Here is a 22,629-nt window from a genome sequence, read left to right as displayed (position 1 = left end):
CTACATCTCACCAGATGTGAAGACACCGGCTGATGTAGTTAAAATTGATACTAAAACTAGAAACGAAAATTAAAACGAAATCAGAAATGTAACAAAAAGGTAAAACTCTAAATGTAATATAGGTAATGAAGTACATTTGAAAGCTTGAAATGGATAAATTAATAATGTTAAACTTACCAAAACTTGGAAATTGTGTTGGGAAGTAAAGAAAAGAAGTACATCAAATATCGATGAGTTTACCAACATAGGTATGAAGGATAGTGATGGCCGCCTGTCAACCAACGTGGATGTACAGAATATCGATGGACTGGTAAATAACATGAGTACACAGAATATCGATGGGCTGCTAAACAATGTGATATGAAGGCTCTCTCTCTCTCTCTCTCTCTCTCTCTCTCTCTCTCTCTCTCTCTCTCTCTCTCTCCCCCCCCACTGAATGAGAATTTGAAGACCTTAACGCGATTTATCTCCTATTTGTCAATCAAACTTGCTGAATATAGGGGTAGCTAGCTTACTCAAGCAATTTTCACGCTTTGTTTTACTACCCATGCTGATTTCATGCTTATAAATCTCTTGATATCTTTGAACACATATTTCTATCTGTCCGCGTAATATACTGTGTTACTGTGCAGCAGCTGGGGGACACAATTATCGTTGTCAGCAACATAATGGATAATGATTGAAGCAGAGAAGACGGCAACCATTAAAATACCACCAGTGGGAGTCGAAGACACTTATCTGAAAGTTTGATTTCATTAGGTAATCATATAGATAATCAAAATATCAATTAAAAATAAAAAGAAAATCCAGTTGATGAAGCTCTTGAAATTAAAATTCTTAGTCTGAACGCATTGTTAGTGTAATAATGGTTGTTGTTGTTGTTGTTTCAATAGAACATAATTTCATTTCTAACGTCTTTCAACAATAAGCCATACATAAATCAATTTATATCAGAAAACATTAATTCAACAATTCTTGAACATCATGAACACTGCAAAAAAGCGCAGCTTGTTTCCAAAGTTTGTTACTGTTCGTATATTTATTTATATTTCATTATGTTAGCACATATTCTATAACACTTTCTTCAACACCGAAGTTTAGGTTCTGTTCCATGAATAATTTGATTCCGCTGTATCTTTGTTTTCACTTTCCTGGAGCCACTCCCAGGACGGAGAAGTAAGCGCATGACTGTTTAAGCTTACCAGCAAGTTCAGCTGATGGAGTACAGCACTGGTATTATCGCCACTCTCTCTCTGCACCTGTCATAAGTTGGTTGGGTGTTTGTGTGTCTCCTAACATACGCCCCCAGTGGACTTAGCATTTCTCAAGGAAATGCTTACTTATTCAAGGAACATTGTCTTGCCACAGTGAAAAAAAATAAAAAGTGTATGTCGGTGAAATTTATGAGTGGACAGTGTTCCTCTCCTAGTTCAAGTCGCCCCAGAAAAGTGCCCGATCTTTCTGAAATTAAGTACACCTACATATCTCCAGTTCCTGATGTTGAATAATTATTAACTAAATTCAATCATCCCATGGTGATGCAACAACTTAGTCATATATTAAGAATTGAGAATAATGGTAAAATATCAGTTGGAAAAAAAAATAGATTGGAACGTCCAAAAAACTTCTGGATTGGAAAGTCCTCGTCGAGCAGGAAGGAAAGGGAATACCTGCTGCATTAGGAAGAGACAACACTTCAGGTGTCGGAGAGTGAGGGAGCTCGAACTGAAAGCGTCGGATATTTAGGTTAGAGCAATAAAATAACTATGAATGACTCGCTAATAGAAATGATCTACAGCAATAATAATAATGATAATAATAACAATAATAATAATAATAATAATAATAATAATAATAATAATAATAATAATAATAATAATAATAATAATAATAATATACTAATAACAACAACAACAGCAACAACAATAAAATGCAATAAAAACATGCTGCAATCTATTAATGTTGCGTAAACTTTCCTTAAAGTGACATGTAAAAGTTGCATGTGAAAGTGTGAATGTCACTGTCATTGTGAATGTTAAAATAATTTGTAAAAACTTCATTCATAATAAGAATGTCAGTGTCATGAAGTACTTTTGTTATTAGAATTAATTTTATGGCACGTAATTGATCCCTTTCCTAGACAAGAAATGTGTAACTTGTGATCATGTTCTCTCCTCGGTTTCAACTTGATCTCGGGGGTTTGAAATATGCTTAACGTAAATTCACGTTCATTCAAATTTTACGAGTATCTGAAAACATGTTGACGTAACATGAAAAATAATACATGGTCATAGATTTATACAAGAAATATAAATGTGCGAAAGTGAAGTTGTGGACTTATTGGAAGGGAGTGAAACACAGACGATAATTATATGACTGAATAAATAGCCGTAGTGGATGAACGGAGAATAAACCAAGAAAATTACACAGAAACACAGAATGAGAGCGTGGAGTTCAATCCAAGTGGATTGAACTTAAGGAATGATATATATATATATATATATATATATATATATATATATATATATATATATATATATATATATATATATATATATATATATATATATATATATATATATATATATATATATATATATATATATATATATATATATATATATATATATATATATATATATATATATATATATTCTTTTTTATACAATTTATTCTTAAACCATTAACCGTGACCGTAGAAAATTTATCTGGTCCAACCTTGAATATTTTAAAAGTAGTTGTGGTAGTTATTCAAGAAAACGGGTTTTCTTTAGCTATTACGTGTGTTAAGCTTGAAAAGGAAAGAATGGGTTTACCCTTGCCATGGTATTAAAAGTTTATCAAACCTATATATTTGACAACAACTGAACTACTAAACAGTTTTAAAGAAAACGGGTATTTGCCATAAAAAGTCTGGATCTAGCTTTGCTAACTTACTTCAGTCACACTTGTTATAAAATTTTGCCTGGTCACTGATATGAGACAGTTGTTTATTTCTTTATGTATCATGGTAATGATGTGATTTATTTCCTCACCTATTATCAATGATGTCATGCTTAAATGTCATTTGCAAAGGATCTTTTTTATTTTTCTCTTGTAGAACCTATAGGTTTTCGTTTGTTTTCTTTCTTTTCCTTCCATCTTGACATAATACTGGAAATAAAAGTATCCGAGATGCTTAAATATATATATCCCATTGCATTTCTGACTTGCATTCTACCTGTATCACGATAACTTTCTTTTTTTTTTTCATCATTTGATAAATTTAGTAATAATTCCATTAAGGTGGCCAAGCCCAGAGTTCATGTGATCCAGCACATGATCGTTATATTACTTATTATGCAATGAAGTTTCTTCTTATTCTCCTTCTACTCCTTAAGTAAAATGCAACTAAAAATAATAATAATGATAATAATAATAATAATAATAATAATAATAATAATAATAATAATAATAATGATAATAAAAAAATAAAAAAAACAGCACAAAGGTTAGCAATACACAACGGCAAGGTAGTGTAAACATGGCCACATATATAAACAATCATTAAACCAGATTTACAGAATTTAGTGAAATTCCTCCTCTTCCAAACTTTTACGCGACATGTGAAGAGAAATAAGCTGTCATGCTTTCAACTCTTCAGCATAAAGTTTACCTTTAGTTTAATTGAGGATAATTTCGTAATTTCATTACGTCGAACAATAATTCCAACTTAAATTGGTGCCTTAAACCCTTATTCATTTCCTGTGTAGGAAAAGTGCCAGTTGTTTCTCTAGGACTTTACGGCACTGGACTGCTTCTCTCTGACAGTTTAGTGACAGGCTTTTATGGCTTTATTACTGGCATTATTCCTCTCACAAACGAAACATAATAGGGTGTTTCAACCCTAAAAATAGAACAAGATAAGCGAGCTTGTTAAGTGTTCTTTAAATGTTCCATATATAATGTCGTATTTTGATTTTTCTTTTTTTTTTTCTATTAACCTTAGAAACTGTGAAAGAGAAATATTTAGGATCCCCAAATCTAAGAATGGAAAAGAAAGGAGATATATAACACAGAAATAAATCGAGTAAAATAATCAAGTTTGCAGACAGTCACCCTATAGAAGTGCATGTAGGTTGGAGATGCCTGTTTCTGTTCTTTTTTTTTTTTTTTTACAAACAGGTGATGGTAAATTCGTCACAAACCGGTAACAAGACTCATGTTAGGGCATTTGTGGTCTAGCTTAGCTAAGCCAAATTCACAAAGATAATCTGTGATCCACAAAAAGAGCCGATACAATGAGGAACAAGATTTGGGCCCTAGAACTGGCCCTGTCTACTTGTGTTTTGTCCACAGCGACGTTTCCAACGCCCAGTAAGTTACCGACTGCTACTATCTGTGATTATACTCGTGTGTGTGTGTGTGTGTGTGTGTGTGTGTGTGTGTGTGTGTATATATATATATATATATATATATATATATATATATATATATATATATATATATATATATATATATATATATATATATATATATATATATATATATATATATATATATAACTTGCATTCTACCTGTATCATGATAAATTCCTTGCTTTTTTATTTATTATTTGATAAATTTAGTAATAATTCCATTAAGGTGGCCAAGCCCAGAGTTCATGTGATATATATATATATATATATATATATATATATATATATATATATATATATATATATATATATATATATATATATATATATATATATATATATATATATATATATATATATATATATATATATATATATATATATATACACACACACACACACACACACACACTAATACAACGATTACCAGGACCAGACCAAACTGCGCAACTTGTACAAGCAGCAGAAGACGTACTAGGTAAAGTGATAAAGGAGACTCCTCTTCGCCGCTGTTCCCTCTTGTTCGTTTTGGATGATGCTTCGATCATCAGACTCAACAAGGTAATGTACAATTTACATAAGTAGTAATAAATCAGTCACGACACGAACACAAATGCTGAATGTTTCCATGTTTTATGACTGCTGCAGGACAAACTTTGTTGACTCGTTCAAAACAAAATAAGTTCTTTCATTGTCTTCCAAACAAGCATTCCCACTTCTTCACTGTCACTCAAGTACATCTCCCTACACTTTATCTACTGCCGATCAACAACAACAATAGCAACAACGACAACAATAACAACAACAACAACAACAACAACAATAATAATAATAATAATAATAATAATAATAATAACAATAATAATAATAATAATAATAATAATAATAACCTATCTGTCTATATACCACGCCGTCAATCCCCACATGGGATGACCAGAAAAAGCATCACACAATTGGTCACTCTACACACATTATTTGCACTCTTCGGCCCCTGGTGGAAAGGAATAGTCTCGGGCAGTATGTATCTATGGCAATTCCAGACGGCATTATATTGGAAGGCTTATGAATCTGAGCCTAGTTTACTAGGTTGAGCAGCGCTATCTGGCAGCCATAGTAATTAATTAATTTCTCGTAAAATAAAGCAAAACGCAACACTTGTGTATAAACTTCATTATCCAGATTCTAATCGGGTCACATGCGTCTTATACATGGTTATTGGAAACAGTCATACTGTGATGACTGCTTAGACCTTCTTAGTGCACCACTTTCTGGTAAAGAGTCAGTTGCTTATCTAATTGCATTTGAAATGTTGCAAATAAGTTAAAACAATGAAAGAAAGAATATGAAGTGTTCTAAACATTTTTAATTTTAATAAGATCATTCTTGAACTGACCAGATGGAGCAAGAAGTTTCTCATATTTAGAAGAATTTGCTTACATTTCAGAAATCTCCTCAGATCTTCCAGAATGTTCAATCAGAATGTTCAATCAGTTTCTAGAACACTTTAGAACATTCTATTCACTGTAAACATTTCCAGAATATTCTAGAACTTTCTAGAATACAGTAGAAATATGCACAAGTATCAAAAATTTCCTAGAATCTACTATAATTTTCTAGAATAAATTCAGAATATTCTAAAGTAGGTTCAAGAATATTCTAGAAAGATTAAGAACATTCTAAAACACATTCTAGAAAGACTAAGAATATTCTAGAGTACTACTTGATAGTATAGAAGTAGGGGCTTCCAGACCAACAATCAATTCTTCTTTGGCTGCCTGAGAAGACACATCACAAGAGGTGAAATGACATAAAGAGGCTGCAATCATTCTCCAGATCCATTCTGATACATATGTGGTCAATTCATCAAGACAAGACCAAAAAAGTTCTTTGTGACAGCATCTGGAAAAATGGTGAAATTTAGCTATTTTGGGGCAAAAAATCATTTTGAAAGCTACAAAAGCAAAGTTTGACAGGAATAATGGACATTTTCCATTGTTTTGCAATGAAAAGAGTTGGAAAATAACACTTGCTTGTCAAAGACAAAAATCGTGTTACGTAGTGTTATATATCATTTTATTTGTCAAATATATTTATCGGGTTTTTATTTTGAAACATTTAAGATAATGTCATTATATTTGCTAATAATTTTTATTCTTTTTTTTTTCAGTTTCATTATTCCAGTTTTCTTTAACTAACATAGCAGGAAACAACTGAATAAATTTCAGTCACATTTAACTTTCGTTTCATTCACAAACTTGAGCAGATTATCGGATCTGACTTGCAAGAGACTGACCAGGTGGCGATCATCAAGGTGACGGGCAACAAAGGGGACGATGCTAATCTCACCCAGGCGTCATTCCCTGAAGTTGTAGCCCAGGCCCGTCGGGTGAGTGGTTCTCAATCTCGAGTTCATTTTGAAAACTTTCTCAGTATATCCATGTGGATACACTGAAAGACATTGAAACTCGAATCAGTAAAGGCTAGAGCTTTCTGATATAAAGGATCATGTTTATCGCAGTTTCCATGAGATACAATTCGAGGCAAATCTAATTCCTTGATTTGGGCATTGCTTTTCAAACCATCAGCTGAGAGTCTTATCCTGGTGCATGACAATGGTGGTGATCAGCAGCAATCCTGCCTTCCTCATTGCCTTTGCGGAGGCATCTGACACTGGTCGCCTGCTGATGTGGGAAACGAGGCTGTTAGTGGTGACTAGGCTGGACATGTCGATCGTGCAAAGTCTGCTAGAGGATTACTGGACCTTCTCTATGATGAATACAATGTTCCTCACATCGAAACCAGAGCCAAAAAATGAAAGGTAAGAACTTTCAAGCCAATAAATATACTAATAACAGAAGAAAATGGGGGCATACTCAACACCCGAACAACTACTTATGTATGCTTATTTCAAGAAACTTTTTCGTCCATAAGTATGTTACCGCTAGTTCCACCCCCTCTAACAGCTGCTACTCCTTCGGGTCAGCTTCTCCCTAGTCTGCCACCTTTGTAGTCCAATGCGAGGCAATCGCTACATGAACCCAGGCGATTTCACTGGTTGTACACAGTTACAAGCCTCAGAGGTCGCCACCCTGTTTCAATCTACAAGAATTATACAACGCCAACTTCTCACACAAGCTGAGAAAGGACTCGCCCAGCCACGTGCGAGGAAGACAAAGACAGTAACGCCACAAACTTGGTGATTATAATACCCTGTGGGCTACCTCCCACAGGTGGGACCATCCACTGCCCAGCAGAATTTAGTAACATTATTGACCCGACCTCAACTCGTCTCCAGTCTCTTAGAGGACAAGCTCAAACTTTCTTAAAATTGGTGACCCTGTAGAGAGAGAAGACGGTTGGACACGGACTGCAACACGAAAAAAATCCTCTGAGCAAGACGAAGACAATAACAAAAATAAAAAGGCCAGAAGCATTTAGAGTAAAAATTTACAATAACTCCTTATTACATAACCCCTCCCTTTCCCCCCAGCAAGCTTGTGGGACCTGTAAGGAATCTTTTGTGTGTATGCGTGTGTGAGGGGGAGTGGATGCAGAAAGTGAGGTTTAAATTTGGACATTCACGAAAAAAATCTAAGAATGATATGCCGTGTTTTGACAAATGGGGAAACTTCTAACCTAACCTAACCTAACATTACCTAACACGTCCAGGGACGTCCAGAATTCGTCTGTAAACACTATTACCTCTGCGCTTTCGCCACTTTTTTTAGTGTTTACAAGCGAATTCGTCCCTTATCGAGTATGTTCATTGGAAACCAAAAGAAGAATTTAATGAGGCAACGAAGGTGACATAAAATGTAATAGAATTAGACACGAAAATAATGTATCTGAGTATTCTAACCGTCCCAAGAAACCATGGGCAGAATATACCGAATTCATTCTCAGAGCAGCGAGGAAATGCTCACTCCTTGACGGCAGGGCGCAAATGAGGCATCGAACCGTATATCTGGCATGTTGTTCACGCATGCGCTGATGCCGAGTTCTAGATAGACCGAGTGAACCTACATCGGACCTAGAGACGCGCTCGAGGCTTAGTCACGTGACAGGGGAAGGAGGAAGGAACTGGGAATAGAGGTGAACGAGCAGGTGGAGGACATAATCCTGCGCCGCGCCACATTCACACGCAAACTCTTATAAATACTTTGTATTTAATCATTTATGGCACAATTACAAAAATTCCTGATTGTAATTTAATTTGACCACACCAATCTATGACTTTTACTCTATAAGCGTATGAGCTTCGCTTTACTAAGACACCGCGAAGGGGGAAATAAAAATTTTACTAGGTTATGCAAAAGTTATTGTAAGTTAGCACGCCATTACTCGTCTTCTCTTGTCTCTCGTTCTCTCTTTCTATTTATCTTCTATATTGCCACTAGGCTGGTCTAAGTAACAATATGTATATTAAATTTTGGCAACGATATTATCTCCCCATAGATATTTATTTACTACAGTGTATTATGAGCATGTTGTAACAGCATTAGACAATTGGTTAAACAGTCTTTCCGTTGTCCACTAATGAGCAGAGACATTTATCAGTGTATAGACTCTGATTTTTTTTTTTTTTTTTTTTTTTTTCGTAGGTGCCAGTTATACATGCACCTGCCTTTCACTGCTGGAGGAGCCAAGGTGGTGAGGGTTGCCAGCTGGAGTAAAACCCATGGTCTTGTACGAGTTGACGGCCACACGTATTTCCCCGAGAAATACAATAAGTGAGAATAAGTATTCATAAATATGATTCATTGTATTTTGAACTACTACTGCAATTGTTAATTGATCATTAAGTGAAATTAATAAGATTTTCTATTCTCAGTTTCCATGGCATGACTATAAACGCTACATGGTTCCCATTTCCACCCTACCTAATGGAAGTGGCACACACTGACGCCAACCCCAGCCAAGTAACTGCTTACGCCGGAAGAGACTACTCAATTTTACAGGCCATTGCAGAAGCCCTTAACTTTACCGTCAATTTTCTGTCGTACCAGGGATGGGATCAAGTAAGCTTTTCTTGTATGTTATGCGTTAATATATATATATATATATATATATATATATATATATATATATATATATATATATATATATATATATATATATATATATATATATATATATAATTCTTATGTACATATGATAGTAACGGATTATTTTCATATGTGTGCGCGCCACAGGTAATGATACGCCTCATTCATCGTGAAGCTTATATTCGACCCATCAAGCTGGCTGTATTGCCAAACTTGTTGGAGATCTATGATTTCACCTTCTTCATTGAACGGGCTACTTTGGGCTTTAGCATGGCCAAGCCTACCATAAAGCCCAGCTGGCAGAGTCTGTACTACCCGCTGGAACCTGAAGTTTGGGGCTCCATCGCTGCTGCTGTTATCTTGGTATTCATAGTCCTCATGCTGGTGAGTACTTTAATTATTCTTATTGTTATTATTATTATTGTTATTATTATTATTATTATTATTATTATTATTATTATTATTATTATTATTATCATCATCATCATCATCATCATCATCATCATCATCATCATCATCATCATCATCATCATCATCGTCATCATCATCATCATCATCATCGTCATTATTATCATCATCATCATCATCATCATCATCATCATCATCATCATTAATGATGATAATGATCATCATCATTTGACCTGTCATTGATTTTTTTTTTTTTTCTATTTTACCTGATATTCTCAATTGGCATCACCTTTCGTGTGTTAATGTATTATACTGTGTCTGTCACCTTACCACTCAGATGCGACCTGAAAGCGAAAAGAAGACACACGAGACGTGGCCGGTGTTGAAGCAGGTGGTTGGGACGCTGCTAGATGAGGCTATCCCTGGAGGGCTGCCGCGCAGTAGCCCGACGCGGGTCGTGTTGACTGCATGGCTGATCTTCTCCTTCATCGTAGGAACTCTTTACCGCAGCAACCTCACCGCCTACCTTACCGCACCCAAATACCCACCTCGGGTAGAAACTCTGGATGATCTCGTTGGCAAAGACGCTAAGTACTTATCGGAAGTCGTTATCCATTATAATTAAACATCTATCACTTCACAACCTTCTATCTGATCGCCAGTATGGGTTCCGTCAAGGCCGCTCCACTGGTGATCTTCTGGCTTTCCTTACTGAGTCTTGGTCATCCTCTTTTAGAGATTTTTGCTTTTGCTTTTGATAGAGTCTGGCACAAAGCTTTGATTTCCAAACTATCCTCCTGCGGCTTCAATCCTTCTCTCTGTAACTTCATCTCAAGTTTCTTTTTATGACCGTTCTATTGCTGCTGTGGTAGACGGTCACTGTTCTTCTCTTAAGTCTATTAACAGTGGTGTTCCTAAGGGTTCTGTCCTGTCACCCACTCTTTTTATTATTCATCAATGACCTTCTAAACCAAACTTCTTGTCCCATCCACTCCTACGCTGATGATACCACCCTGCACTTTCCCACGTCTTTTCATAGACGTCCAACACTTCAGAAAATAAACGTTTCACGCAGGGAAGCTACAGAACGCCTGACTTCTGATCTTTCTAAAATTTCTGATTGGGGAAGAGCAAACTTGGTATTATTCAATGCCTCAAAAACTCAATTCCTCCATCTATCAACTCGACACAACTTTCTAGACAACTCTCCTCTCTTCTTCAATGACACTCAACTGTCCCTCTCTTCTACACTGAACATCCTCGGTCTGTCCTTTACTTATAATCTGAACTGGAAACTTCACATGTCATCTCTACCTAAAACAGCTTCTATGAAGTTAGGTGTTCTGAGACATCTCCCTCAGTTTTTCTCAACCTCCAGCTGCTAACTCTGTACAAGGGCCTTATCCGTTCATGTATGAAGTATGTTTCACATGTCTGGAGGGGTTCCACTCATAACGCTCTTCTAGACAGGGTGGAATCAAAAGCTTTTCGTCTCATGAACTCCTCTCCTCTAACTGACTGTCTTCAGCCTCTCTCATCGACGCAATGTCGCATCTCTAGCTGTCTTCTACCGCTATTTTAATGCTAACTGCTCTTCTGATCTTGTTAACTGCATGCCTCCCCTCCTCCCACGGCCTCGCTGCAGAAGACTTTCTTCTTTCTCTCACCCCTATTTTGTCCACCTCTCTAACGCAGGAGTTAACCAGTACTCTCAATCATTCATCCCTTTCTCTGGTAAACTCTGGAACTCCCTACCAGCTTCTGTATTTCCACCTTCGTATGACTTGAATTCCTTCAAGAGGTAGGTTTCAAGACAGTTATCCTTCAATTTTTTGACTACCGCTTTGGACCCTTTTCTGGGACTGGCATTTCAGTGGTTTTTTTTTTTTTTTCATTGGATTTTTGTTGCCGTTGGCCAATGTCCCTCCTACATAATATATATATATATATATATATATATATATATATATATATATATATATATATATATATATATATATATATATATATATATATATATATATATATATATATATATATATATATATATATATATATATATATATATATATATATATATATATAGACTGTAGTAATCGCTTAGCCAGATAGAATGTCGATCATTCTTCTTGATATTCTGGTTGTATCTTCGGCGTTTCTTTTTCTTTCTTTTTGTTTTATTTTTATCTTTTCTTCGCGAGCGAGTGAGTGAGTGTGTGTGTGTGTGTGTGTGTGTGTGTGTGTGTGTGTGTGTGTGTGTGTGTGTGTGTGTGTGTGTGTGTGTGTGTGTGTGTGTGTGTGTGTGCGTGTGCATTTCAAATTGCAATATGATTATTGTAAAATTCCTATGATTACAAGTACTTATTTATTATTCTTCATTGTTTCTCAGGATCACGACGACTCCGGATATTACAGAGTTCATAGATAGCTGGAAGCGATCTAATTCAAAATTGTTCAAGGCACTGAGTGACAGAATAGAGATTGTACCTACATTTACAGCTGGGTTGCTAGAAGCTATCGAGAAAGGGTAAGTCTAACAACTAAGATCACACTATGATAAAGAAATGAATATATATATATATATATATATATATATATATATATATATATATATATATATATATATATATATATATATATATATATATATATATATATATATATATATATATATATATATATATATATATACGAGTATATATTTATTTATTTATTCATTTATTTATTTATTTATTTACACGAAAATAATATCATAAATTGAGGAGTGGATGTCGGTATTCATCAAAATGCTTAATATGAGACATCACTTTTGGGCACCTATATTAGAACTTTTTATGTAATCACTTTGTCAGTACAAGAACGGAATTTTTTTTTTTTTTTTTTTTAAGATTAAAAAGATTTAGTCAAACAGAACGAAAACTCACGGCCAAAGTTAATCATCTCTGTCTTAGGACTAATGTCATTTACCTTTACATGCCAATCAACTGCAATACTCATCCACTTCCAGCGAAATTATCAATTTACGCATACAGGAAACATACACCAAAACTTTAATGCTAAATATAACAGATGAGAGATAGAGCTTCGAAAATTTTTCTCATTGTTTACAGCAAAGCTTATGTGTACGAACGGCTGAACTTGGAGGTGTTAATTGCCGAACATTTCACAAGTAAAGGAGGATTCACACCACTCTACGTGGCACGGCAAAATATCGTGCCCGGTTACTGCGGCTGGCCTCTTTCTCCCAACACGCCCTTCAAAGCCAACCTCGACCACTGCATTCTGGCTTTTCATGGGGTAAATTTCTTATTCATAAATAATCAGTCATCAAGCTCATTGTATAATAAATACACGGCAAACCCCGAGTATTTACGATGTTTTATGTAATTTTACTTCCAGGCTGGACTGATAGAAAAGTGGACTAAGGAAGTTCTGGAAAGAACTCAGTTTGATAGTCGGCGGAGGATGAGTAAAGCTACAGAGGCTGACGGCACTTCTTCTGGGGATCAAGATGCTGTCGAGATTCATCAAGTCACTACGAAAGCTCTCACTCTGATCCACATGCAAGGTCCTCTTTTCCTCTTTCTCGTAGGAGCCTTTCTCTCCTTCGCCGTCTTCATTGGTGAAAAATCTGTCTCACTTTGTCGTCATAGCCACATCTCCAGTGATTCAAGAGACCAAGCAACCGCGAGCCTTCACCATTATGAGGGAAGTGCCGACGGCGTTTCTGCTCCTGCACAATTATTTTAGTTTTTTACAGATACTCAAATATACCAATATATATATATATGTGTAGATAGGCTGAAGTGTAAATAAATATATATGTAGACCAATAAAGATTATCAAATGTATGTTTTAAATAAAATGTCGAAGGAGAAGGTAATTAAGAACGAGTTTTTTTTTTTTTTGTAATCTGTTAGCCTCCTCCACGCGAAAAAAAAAAAAAATGTGCAGGAGATATTAATACATACCAAGATGACAGCACAGCACATTACATTTTGTTGGGTACCCGCACATGAGTGAGTTCAGCTCTTTCCACCTCCATTCCCTTTCATGATTTATACTGCAGTATAAGGGTCGCAGTTCTTGCCAACTGGCAGGGGATGTGAGAAGATGTGGTTGCTGCCATTAAGATGGCTGAAATAACTTCTGTAACTTTCCGCCCATGGACGTATTTCCATGTGCAGGGGCGCCACTCTGAGACTGCTCTGGCCCGTCCCGGGAAACCCAACCATTCTGTGATGACTGCTTAGTTCCCCTTACAGTGCAACACTTATTAGCTGAGTGCCCCAGTCTGGTGGAGCTGCGGGAGCGATATCTTTTCCGTTGTCGCGGATGAGACTTTCCAGATGTCACTGATAACGCTGAGCCTTGGGGGCCTGAGTCAGTGGGGTCAGTGTCTTGGGCACGTAGCGAACAACGCCAGATATCTGGGTCAGTGGGGTCAGTGTCTTGGATATGGAACGAACAGCGCCAGGCACAGTGGTCTGGGTCAGTGGGGTCAGTACCTCCTCACTTTAAATAGAATCAAATTAAATAAAGTAACTCAAACATCACTATACCAATCCTTTCATTTTTTATGGCTCTTCCCATTTCTTTTTTTATGTTTTCTTTCATAGTTCTCAAAAGCGCACACACACACACACACACACACACACACACACACACACACACACACACACACTTGATCCAGTATAATCCTAGGTGATGAAAGGCTCCCCTTATCTATCATAATGTCACAATAACTACCAGTTCATGACACGTTCTGCCTCATCTTCCTTTGTTTCCTGCTATCTCTATGGTCCATCCATCCAACCTTTTAGTCCGTCAGTCATATAATTTTGGTCATAAAACCTGCTAATCATAATTTAAGTTTTTTTTTTCAACTTTTATTTCATTTGTATTTTCTAGTCTGTTTTCACTTCTCATGAAAGGTCACATTTGTTCAAGAGGAAGACTCGATCGAGACTGCTGAGTGTACGCATGACTGAACATTGCTTATATCAACACACCATATGTTTCAGACCATAGTAGTTAGTACTGCATTAGCGCGGGTCTCGACCACTGCTTCTGAGACTCACACGATCGGTGAGGTAATGTCTCAAGTACATAAAGTCTATTAGTGATCTGCTTTCCAACGCATACGGAAACACACGGCTATCTTTGAAAAAATTATAGTGTGTCGTGGTGCAAGTTATTCATCTCGACGGCTGACAGAGATATCCCTATCATTCTCAGTCGTAGTAGTAGTAGGTAAGTACTGCAGCGTTTTTCGCTTGACAACCCCCGTAATGTAAGCTACACAAGGAACGTAAATTATACAGCTTTGCCACCAACTTAGTAATCTTCCCGTTCTATGTTGCTGAGAGGTACCAGCCCTGGGGATGAAACCCACTAATAAAAAGTAAAATGAGTGCTATGTAAGCCAATTGGTGGCAGTTTCTTACATTTATCAAAAACCTTATTTCCTCTATAATTTAGTTATTGCAGTCATATTGTGACCAACAAAACGTAAGCTTTTATTCTTCGTCTTTTCTTTTTCTTCTTCTTCTTCTTCTTCTTCTTCTTCTTCTTCTTCTTTTTCCCTTACTTTAATGTAAAGAGATGAAATTATGCATGATTAATTGGCGTGTGGGCCTAGAAGAGCTAGAAGTTGGAACACAGATGTCCACCAGGGACAGTGTTTCATAGAACTTCGTAAACATTCTATTAGCATTCCTTTTGATTCTAATGCCATCTCTCTCTCTCTCTCTCTCTCTCTCTCTCTCTCTCTCTCTCTCTCTCTCTCTCTCTCTCTCTCTCTCTCTCTCTCTCTCTCTCTCTCTCTCTCTCTCTCTCTCAAATTATGAACAAAATTTAGAAATGAAGATGGCCCTCATAGTTATATATGCCCTTGAACGAGAACCTTCTCTCTCTCTCCTGTTTTGCTCTTGAATTCGGACGCAGTCTCGAAAGCATAGTCAGCACATACTCGTAGATAGGAAAGGGGAGAAGTAGCTCAACATCCTCTATTATGTTCTTTGTTGCCAAGATCTAGACTGGATGGAGGGAAAAAGGTGGGATACTTAACGTGTTGGATGACCCACAGAAGGCTGAACTACAAACGTTACACTAATGGTAGGTGATGCAAAAACAAAACAATATAAAGACAGTCGATTTCTGGGAATTAAAAGTCTCCCATGATGATCACATCTTTATCCACACAAAACTCAACCAGAAAGTTTTACAGATTTGCTAAATAAAACTTGGTTGATGGGCCACTATTGCAAGAGGAGAAGATAACAACAACATACAGGTAGTGACAGTGAACGGTCTGAAATGGCAACGAGTCCTGGATTAAGGAGTGCACTTCATGCTTAGGATCAGACCACTTAGTGTCGGTTCAAATTATTTGATAACTACTAATCAAAACAAGATAATCTGGAACAGTAGAGATTGACCATATTTCCGCTCTGCTAAACTCAGCAGTATTGACAGACTTTAGAATCGATGTCATTCGATTTATTTGGTAAACATTTAAATTTCAAAACCCTAATTTTAATATCTTAAATATCCTTGACAAGTGCACACTACATAACGACCGAACAAGTTTGAATCAGCCTCAGGCGCCCGCGCACTTGGAAAAGTCCCCGACGCTTTCCCAAACAGTCTCTGTCGGCTTCCTACGCTCAGGCAGTTTCCTCCTGAACTGAAACGTCAAGTATCGATTTATTAACGTAGACTTGACTCTAAAGTTTTTAGAGACTTCACACGCCCAGTGGTATCTTCCTAAAATCTCTCTCTCTCTCTCTCTCTCTCTCTCTCTCTCTCTCTCTCTCTCTCTCTCTCTCTCTCTCTCTCTCTCTCTCTCTCTTCATGGTAATACATACGTGCAGTACTTTTACATGCAAAGGAGCATCGCCTATTTCTCTCTTCCATTTTGCGTACTTTCTCACGAACTAATATAGTCTGCATATCCTCACTCCCAATGGTACTGGGAGTCATCAAACTCCAAAGTTAAGGATTCAACTACTATTATCATTGCGTATGTATTATACATATATTTATTAATACTGCGTATGTATTATAATGATAGGAATGTTAAGTATCTGAAAGGTGTTCTAGACTGTAAAAATCGTCTTGTAATTCTGAGGCAAGGTCGCCACTGTCATGATTTGTCGATATCACTGCCACTTGTAAACAATTCCTCCCATAGAACCAGTCCCTTTATCTGAAAATATTGTTAATCTATATAGACATTACTTGTCATTCCGCCCACAGAATAAGTCCCTTTATATGGAAGTATTGTTTACTTATATACAAAAGTATTATTTTAACTTCACAGTAACAAAAAATGTATTGTATACTACTTTTATGCACTATTATGGTGTTGATTTATTGATCAATACCACGCTTATATTTCTGAGCGAGCTCGTCCGCATTCCTCCGATAAGTAAGTTCAGCGAGGCTATCGTTGTAACCCACTCCCTACATTCTTGGTAAATTTTCCATTCAGACTTTCACCGACGATCTTTACTGGCCGCATCTGGAAGATGCACCCTTGCGTGTTTCTACCAAATACTTCCTAAAAAAGGTGACTCTTCTCGTCTTTTTGGTTTTAGAGACTTCAGTTCTAAAGTACGTTTTGCTGTTCATGACGCTAGCTAAAGCAGATGGAAGACGATAATACTTAGCTGAGGGAAACACACCCCCTTAGTTGAACATGTATACGAGAGGGCGCCTTGCTAAAGAAATACAGACCCGTCTATGGATAAATCGTACGTGTCTCACACATCGCCCAAAGAGTAGTGTGGTGCAGCCGTAGTGTAATGTATATCTATCTATTTATATATATATATATATATATATATATATATATATATATATATATATATATATATATATATATATATATATATATATATATATATATATATATATATATGTATAATTTACTTGAGAGCGACACCATATTTACAATCCCGTCCTTGCGGCAATTTCGAACGAAACACTCGAACAGCCTCTAATTCTCTCTCTCTCTCTCTCTCTCTCTCTCTCTCTCTCTCTCTCTCTCTCTCTCTCTCTCTCTCTCTCTCTCTCTCTCCCAGGCCTACCAACTATCACGAGTACCTGAGTGTCTGTAGGAAATGGGAACTCCTGGCCATGCTCTGGTGGCTTTTCTTGCCGGTGAGGCATGCAGCCAAGTTTCATGTATGCTGGATATCTCAATATATATGCCTTCCTTTTCTATACCGTAGTATTTGATATAAGCTTTTTTTTTTTTTGTGCTGATCATACAGTAAATAAAAAATGGTAATGTACACTAACTTGATCTCAACCTCAGATGCCCTACCCTCAAACCATAGAATGAAGATTTCCTCTTTTTTCAGCAATGGTTGTCTGCTTCCTGGCTATGGCGGCACCATCTCCAGCTCCGAGTGAGATAATTAGGATGTTACTGTTCCCTTTGCTGTTTTTATTTGTTTATTTTTGTTGGCGCGTGTCACGGGTTCAAAAAAGTGGGATAAATACAAACAATTGTTCTGGTGCCACTCCGAAGCAAACAAATAAATCAATAAATAGGCAAGAGTTTCAGATCCTTTGGCCATTTAGTAATCGAGATGTTTCAATACTTGTCTCGAAACTATAAGTCTTACGAAGAAGAAAATAGAGGAAGTAAAAGTGGGAAAGTGCAGTGCCATTCAAGAAAGAAGGGACAGTTGTCAAATCGATATACGAAGGAATCGAACTTTTTTATTCCTACTAGTAATTACAGGATAGCCATCAGCATAAGAGTAGCTAGAACACTAATTCATTTCTTCTCTAATTTCGAGGTCAAGCATGTACCTCTTCATATTCATCTTTGTTTTCTTTATATTCATCTTCAGATCCATGAGCATTTTGTGGCTTCCCCTGTGTTATTGCAAAATCATCTGCTCATGTTTACTATGCTGCACAGAGTCTAGCAGTGGTGAGTACGAGTATGCTATGCGAGCAGCTCAAGCTTTATTTGAAGAGACAATGAAAGAAAGACGTTCCCGTCGTTGTTCCTCCTTTTTTGTCTTGGATGAAGGCTCAACTGTCAACGTGAACAAGGTATGGTACTTGTCGAAAGGGTACATGAATGTATCGTCAGGTACACACACACACACACACACACACACACTGTTGAAGGCCAGTGGTGTTTTTGGTGACAGATCCACATTAAATGGTCAATGTGTGATGAGGCTCTCATATTATATATATATATATATATATATATATATATATATATATATATATATATATATATATATATATATATATATATATATATATATATATATATATATATATATATATATATATATATATATATATATATATATATATATATATATATATATATATATATATATTACTGACATTCAAATATTATATTAAATAGAAATGTTCCATATTTCCAGATGCTGGAATCCGAGTACCAAGGGAGTGATGGGACTGCCATATTCAAGGTGGTGGGTGGGAGGGTGAGCGACACCAATCTCACCGACGCACTACATTCACGGGCGATGTCCCAAGTCCACAGGGTGAGTAGCTACCACAGGCACATCTCTTAATATTGTCTTCTTGATGCACGTTGACACAAGGAGTGGTGCGATGCATAATACGTTTAGCAAGTTTCCTGTAACAGTAATTAGTAACATCTTAGAAAAATAACGTGAATAAGAAGACATTCCTCATTAAACAATAACGTAGAAATTTAGTTTGTTGATTCTTAAAACGTTAATATTGATCCAGATGCAGAATCTGATGTTCCTCTTCCTTTTGTACACTTTCTGACGGCCGCAGCTGCGGCTGCTATCGTGGTGTGTAACTGTGGTGGTGATGAGCAACGATCCCTCCTTCCTTGCTGCTTTCGCGGAGGCGTCAGACAACGAGCGCTTATTGCTTTGGGAAACGAGGTTGTTAGTAATAACCAGCCTGGACATGCCGCTCCTTCGTCGTCTGTTGCAGGATTACTGGAGCTTTTCCATGATGAATGCCATGTTCCTCACGTCGAAAGCAGAGGAAAATCATGAAAGGTAAGAAAGGTGGTGTGGGGAGCGACAGTGATAAGGGAGCAACACTGTCGATTTTTCTGTGATCAGCTGAAGTAGACGTAAGCAGGTGTGTACGTGTACTACCTTGTGCAGTATAGTTAGTATTTATCCAATGTTACATCATTCCTATGCTGAATAACATTTTTAATTAATTTAGCCATAATATCAATATTGATAACATTTTGTGAAAGGGTAACGAGCTTAATGTGGTATATTTAATTGGGTAACGCACTGAAAAAAAAAGTTTGGGAACCACTGCCCTCTGACAATTATTACTCTTTGTTAGACATCTAAATGTGGCCGCAAATAGTTGCTAGTCGGCCATAAACGGTTTTGGATCGGTTAGTGTTCGGTTTGAGATCAACGGTTAGTCAATTGGAATTCGGCGGCAAGTCAAGCAACTCGGCCATGATCGGCAACGAGTCAATAATGAACTACTTCAGATGCCAGCTGTACGTGCACCTGCCCTACAGTCCCGCTGGAGCGCAGGTGGTGCGGGTGGGCAGCTGGAGCACAGCGCACGGCCTCATACCACTTGATGGATACACATTCTTTCCCGAGAAATACAATAAGTAAGAGATCAAGCTCATGTGAACTATGGTTTTGTAATAATTGCTTGAATATCATTATTTGATTCTAAAGGCGCGTTCTTGGTGGCCTAAAATTATGTTCCTAAGCTCCGCCCACAAAGAACAGCCTAGAACACGCCAACATTACTGCCACACGTACATCTGTTTAGTTCATCACATGACACCGATGAAGGCACTTTTTCTTTTTTATGTAGGAGGGTCACAGGCCAAGGGCAGCAAAACTGCAGTTAAGAAATTAAATACATAAAATTTTTTTTTTTTAAAGCCCACTGAGATGCCGGTCCCCGAACAGGGTCGAAAGCGCTAGTCAAAAATTACAGGGTAAGTGTTCTGAAACCTCCCCCATGAAAGAGTTCAAGTCATAGGCAGGTGGAAATACAGATACAGGCAGGAAGTTCTCGAGTTTACAAGAGAAAGGGATGAATGATTGAGAATATCGGTTAACTCTTGCATTAGAGAGGTGGACAGAATAAGGGTGAGAGAAAGAAGAAAGTTTTGTGCAGCGAGGCTGCGGGAGGAGAGAAGTATGCAGTTACCAAGATCAGAACAATTAGTATGAAAATAGCGGTAGAAGATAGCAAGAGATGCAACACTGTAGCGATGAGAGAGGCTGAAGATAGAGGAGAGGAGTTGATGAGACGAAAACTTTTGATTCCATCCTGTCTAAAAGAGCGGTATGAGTGGAGCCCCGCATACATGTGAAGTATACTCCATACATGGACGGATAAGTCCCCTGTACAGAGTCTGGTGAGGGGGTGTGGAGCCGGTGACACTTGCCTAGTGTCACCATCATCATCAGCATCAGTCGCCAGCTGATCCACTGCCGCCTGCTTGCCTTAAGCCGCTTCACATCCAAGCAGTTCTACTTGTCTTCGGCGTCTGGAGTGATGATACTGTGTTCGTTCGAGTTGTTTTCACTGCTCTTCATTTTAAACGATAATCATGTCTACTTGATATACATATGTTGCATTTACTTGATGTTTTTACATCTCTTATAAGTCGTGGTGCTTTTGTATTGCATTATGAGAAAGACAATTATGCTTTAAATTTCAAGTCAGGAACATGAAGGATGCCACACGGACACACTCAGTTTTAGATCAAATGTTTTCAGGTCTCGCTGGAAGATTTATTTCCTTGAATGAATGCAGGATATTTCTCATTTCACTTAGAATAATTTCACCAGAGCTAATTTCTTTGACAAAATATAACAGCATACTTCTCATAGAATATACGTTTCCTATGAATGTCATTTTAAGGTTTTACACTACACATTCTTGGTCACATTTTCTATAGGGTTTATGAAACGACGTGGGTGATCTGCCTGTCGGTATAAACTCTGCCCACTTTCCTCTAACATAACTGTTTTGCTCAAAGAGCAAACCAGTGCGGGGAAAGGTTTGCTTAGGTTGGCCTCAGGAAGCATATCTATTGATGCACAGAAGCATAACTAATTATGCGGTTTTCATCCACCAAGAACGCGCCTTAAAACTTCATGTATCTTTAAGGTGTCATAACTGTAACAATAAACATGTTCCTAACAACCATTTCCAACCTTCAGCTTCCATAGCATGAGCATCAACGTAACATGGTTCCCAATGCCACCCTACTTCGAGGAGATTGAGTCTCACTTGAAAACTAATCAAATGGCCAGCTTCACCGGAAGAGGTTACCGAATGCTAGAAGTCATTGCGGAAGCCCTTAACTTTACAATTAATGTCATGCCTTTCGAAAACTGGAATGTTGTAAGTAGCATATTCATTTGCTATATTTTTTCATCTCTCTTAAGACTATAGATCACAATAAATTACCATTTAACAAACATATTAACTAATTTTCTTGAATTACTCCATTGTTTGCAATTTCTACGAAACCCTTCGATGAGGAACTCTACTAAATAATATATATATATATATATATATATATATATATATATATATATATATATATATATATATATATATATATATATATATATATATATATATATATATATATATATATATATATATATTCTTTTTTTTTTTTTTTTTTTCCAAACAGGTGGATGCTGTCCATCTGTCTTTCCCTTTCTTTTGACCTTTCCCATGTCCTAGAATAAAAATCCTAAAAATTTATTACAGGTAAATTT

At 36.9% G+C, this 22,629-nt stretch overlaps 2 protein-coding genes across 6 annotated transcripts in view; both read left to right on the top strand.

Annotated features, from left to right (window-relative positions):
• The first annotated feature begins 6,428 nt into the window (after positions 1 to 6,428).
• On the top strand, positions 6,429 to 13,739 carry LOC135108641 (glutamate receptor 1-like). Its single transcript, XM_064019806.1, has 8 exons — positions 6,429 to 8,489; positions 8,999 to 9,127; positions 9,229 to 9,415; positions 9,590 to 9,826; positions 10,188 to 10,441; positions 12,240 to 12,377; positions 12,961 to 13,147; positions 13,250 to 13,739. The coding sequence occupies exons 2-8, from the start codon at positions 9,012 to 9,014 to the stop codon at positions 13,598 to 13,600; spliced, it is 1,470 nt and encodes a 489-aa protein (XP_063875876.1). The 5' UTR covers positions 6,429 to 8,489; positions 8,999 to 9,011; the 3' UTR covers positions 13,601 to 13,739.
• Positions 13,740 to 14,939: 1,200 nt separating this feature from the next.
• LOC135108640 (uncharacterized) overlaps positions 14,940 to 22,629 on the top strand; it is an 11,538-nt gene continuing 3,848 nt past the window's right edge. Inside the window, exons 1-8 of one of the 5 annotated variants that reach the window (XM_064019802.1) lie at positions 14,940 to 15,103; positions 17,938 to 18,016; positions 18,220 to 18,267; positions 18,789 to 18,925; positions 19,276 to 19,398; positions 19,661 to 19,893; positions 20,355 to 20,483; positions 22,060 to 22,243. In XM_064019802.1, the coding sequence (XP_063875872.1) occupies positions 17,977 to 18,016; positions 18,220 to 18,267; positions 18,789 to 18,925; positions 19,276 to 19,398; positions 19,661 to 19,893; positions 20,355 to 20,483; positions 22,060 to 22,243 (894 nt within the window). In that variant the 5' untranslated portion in view covers positions 14,940 to 15,103; positions 17,938 to 17,976. Of the gene's footprint in view, positions 15,104 to 17,937; positions 18,017 to 18,219; positions 18,268 to 18,408; positions 18,926 to 19,275; positions 19,399 to 19,660; positions 19,894 to 20,354; positions 20,484 to 22,059; positions 22,244 to 22,629 lie in introns of those variants that run through there. The other 4 variants (XM_064019805.1, XM_064019804.1, XM_064019803.1 and 1 more) reach the window with 4 other exon arrangements.

Source organism: Scylla paramamosain, chromosome 17, assembly GCF_035594125.1.
Source record: "Scylla paramamosain isolate STU-SP2022 chromosome 17, ASM3559412v1, whole genome shotgun sequence".
NCBI classification, from domain to species: Eukaryota; Metazoa; Arthropoda; class Malacostraca; order Decapoda; family Portunidae; genus Scylla; species Scylla paramamosain.
This window is presented reverse-complemented; position numbering and strand designations above follow the sequence as displayed.

Coding starts and splice junctions, on each gene's coding strand:
- LOC135108641 (XM_064019806.1), top strand. CDS start 9,012: ATGCACCTGCCTTTCACTGCTGGAGGAGCCAAGGTGGTGAGGGTTGCC. Junction 9,416..9,589: donor CGTACCAGGGATGGGATCAA/GTAAGCTTTTCT, acceptor TGCGCGCCACAG/GTAATGATACGCCTCATTCA. Junction 9,827..10,187: donor TATTCATAGTCCTCATGCTG/GTGAGTACTTTA, acceptor CTTACCACTCAG/ATGCGACCTGAAAGCGAAAA.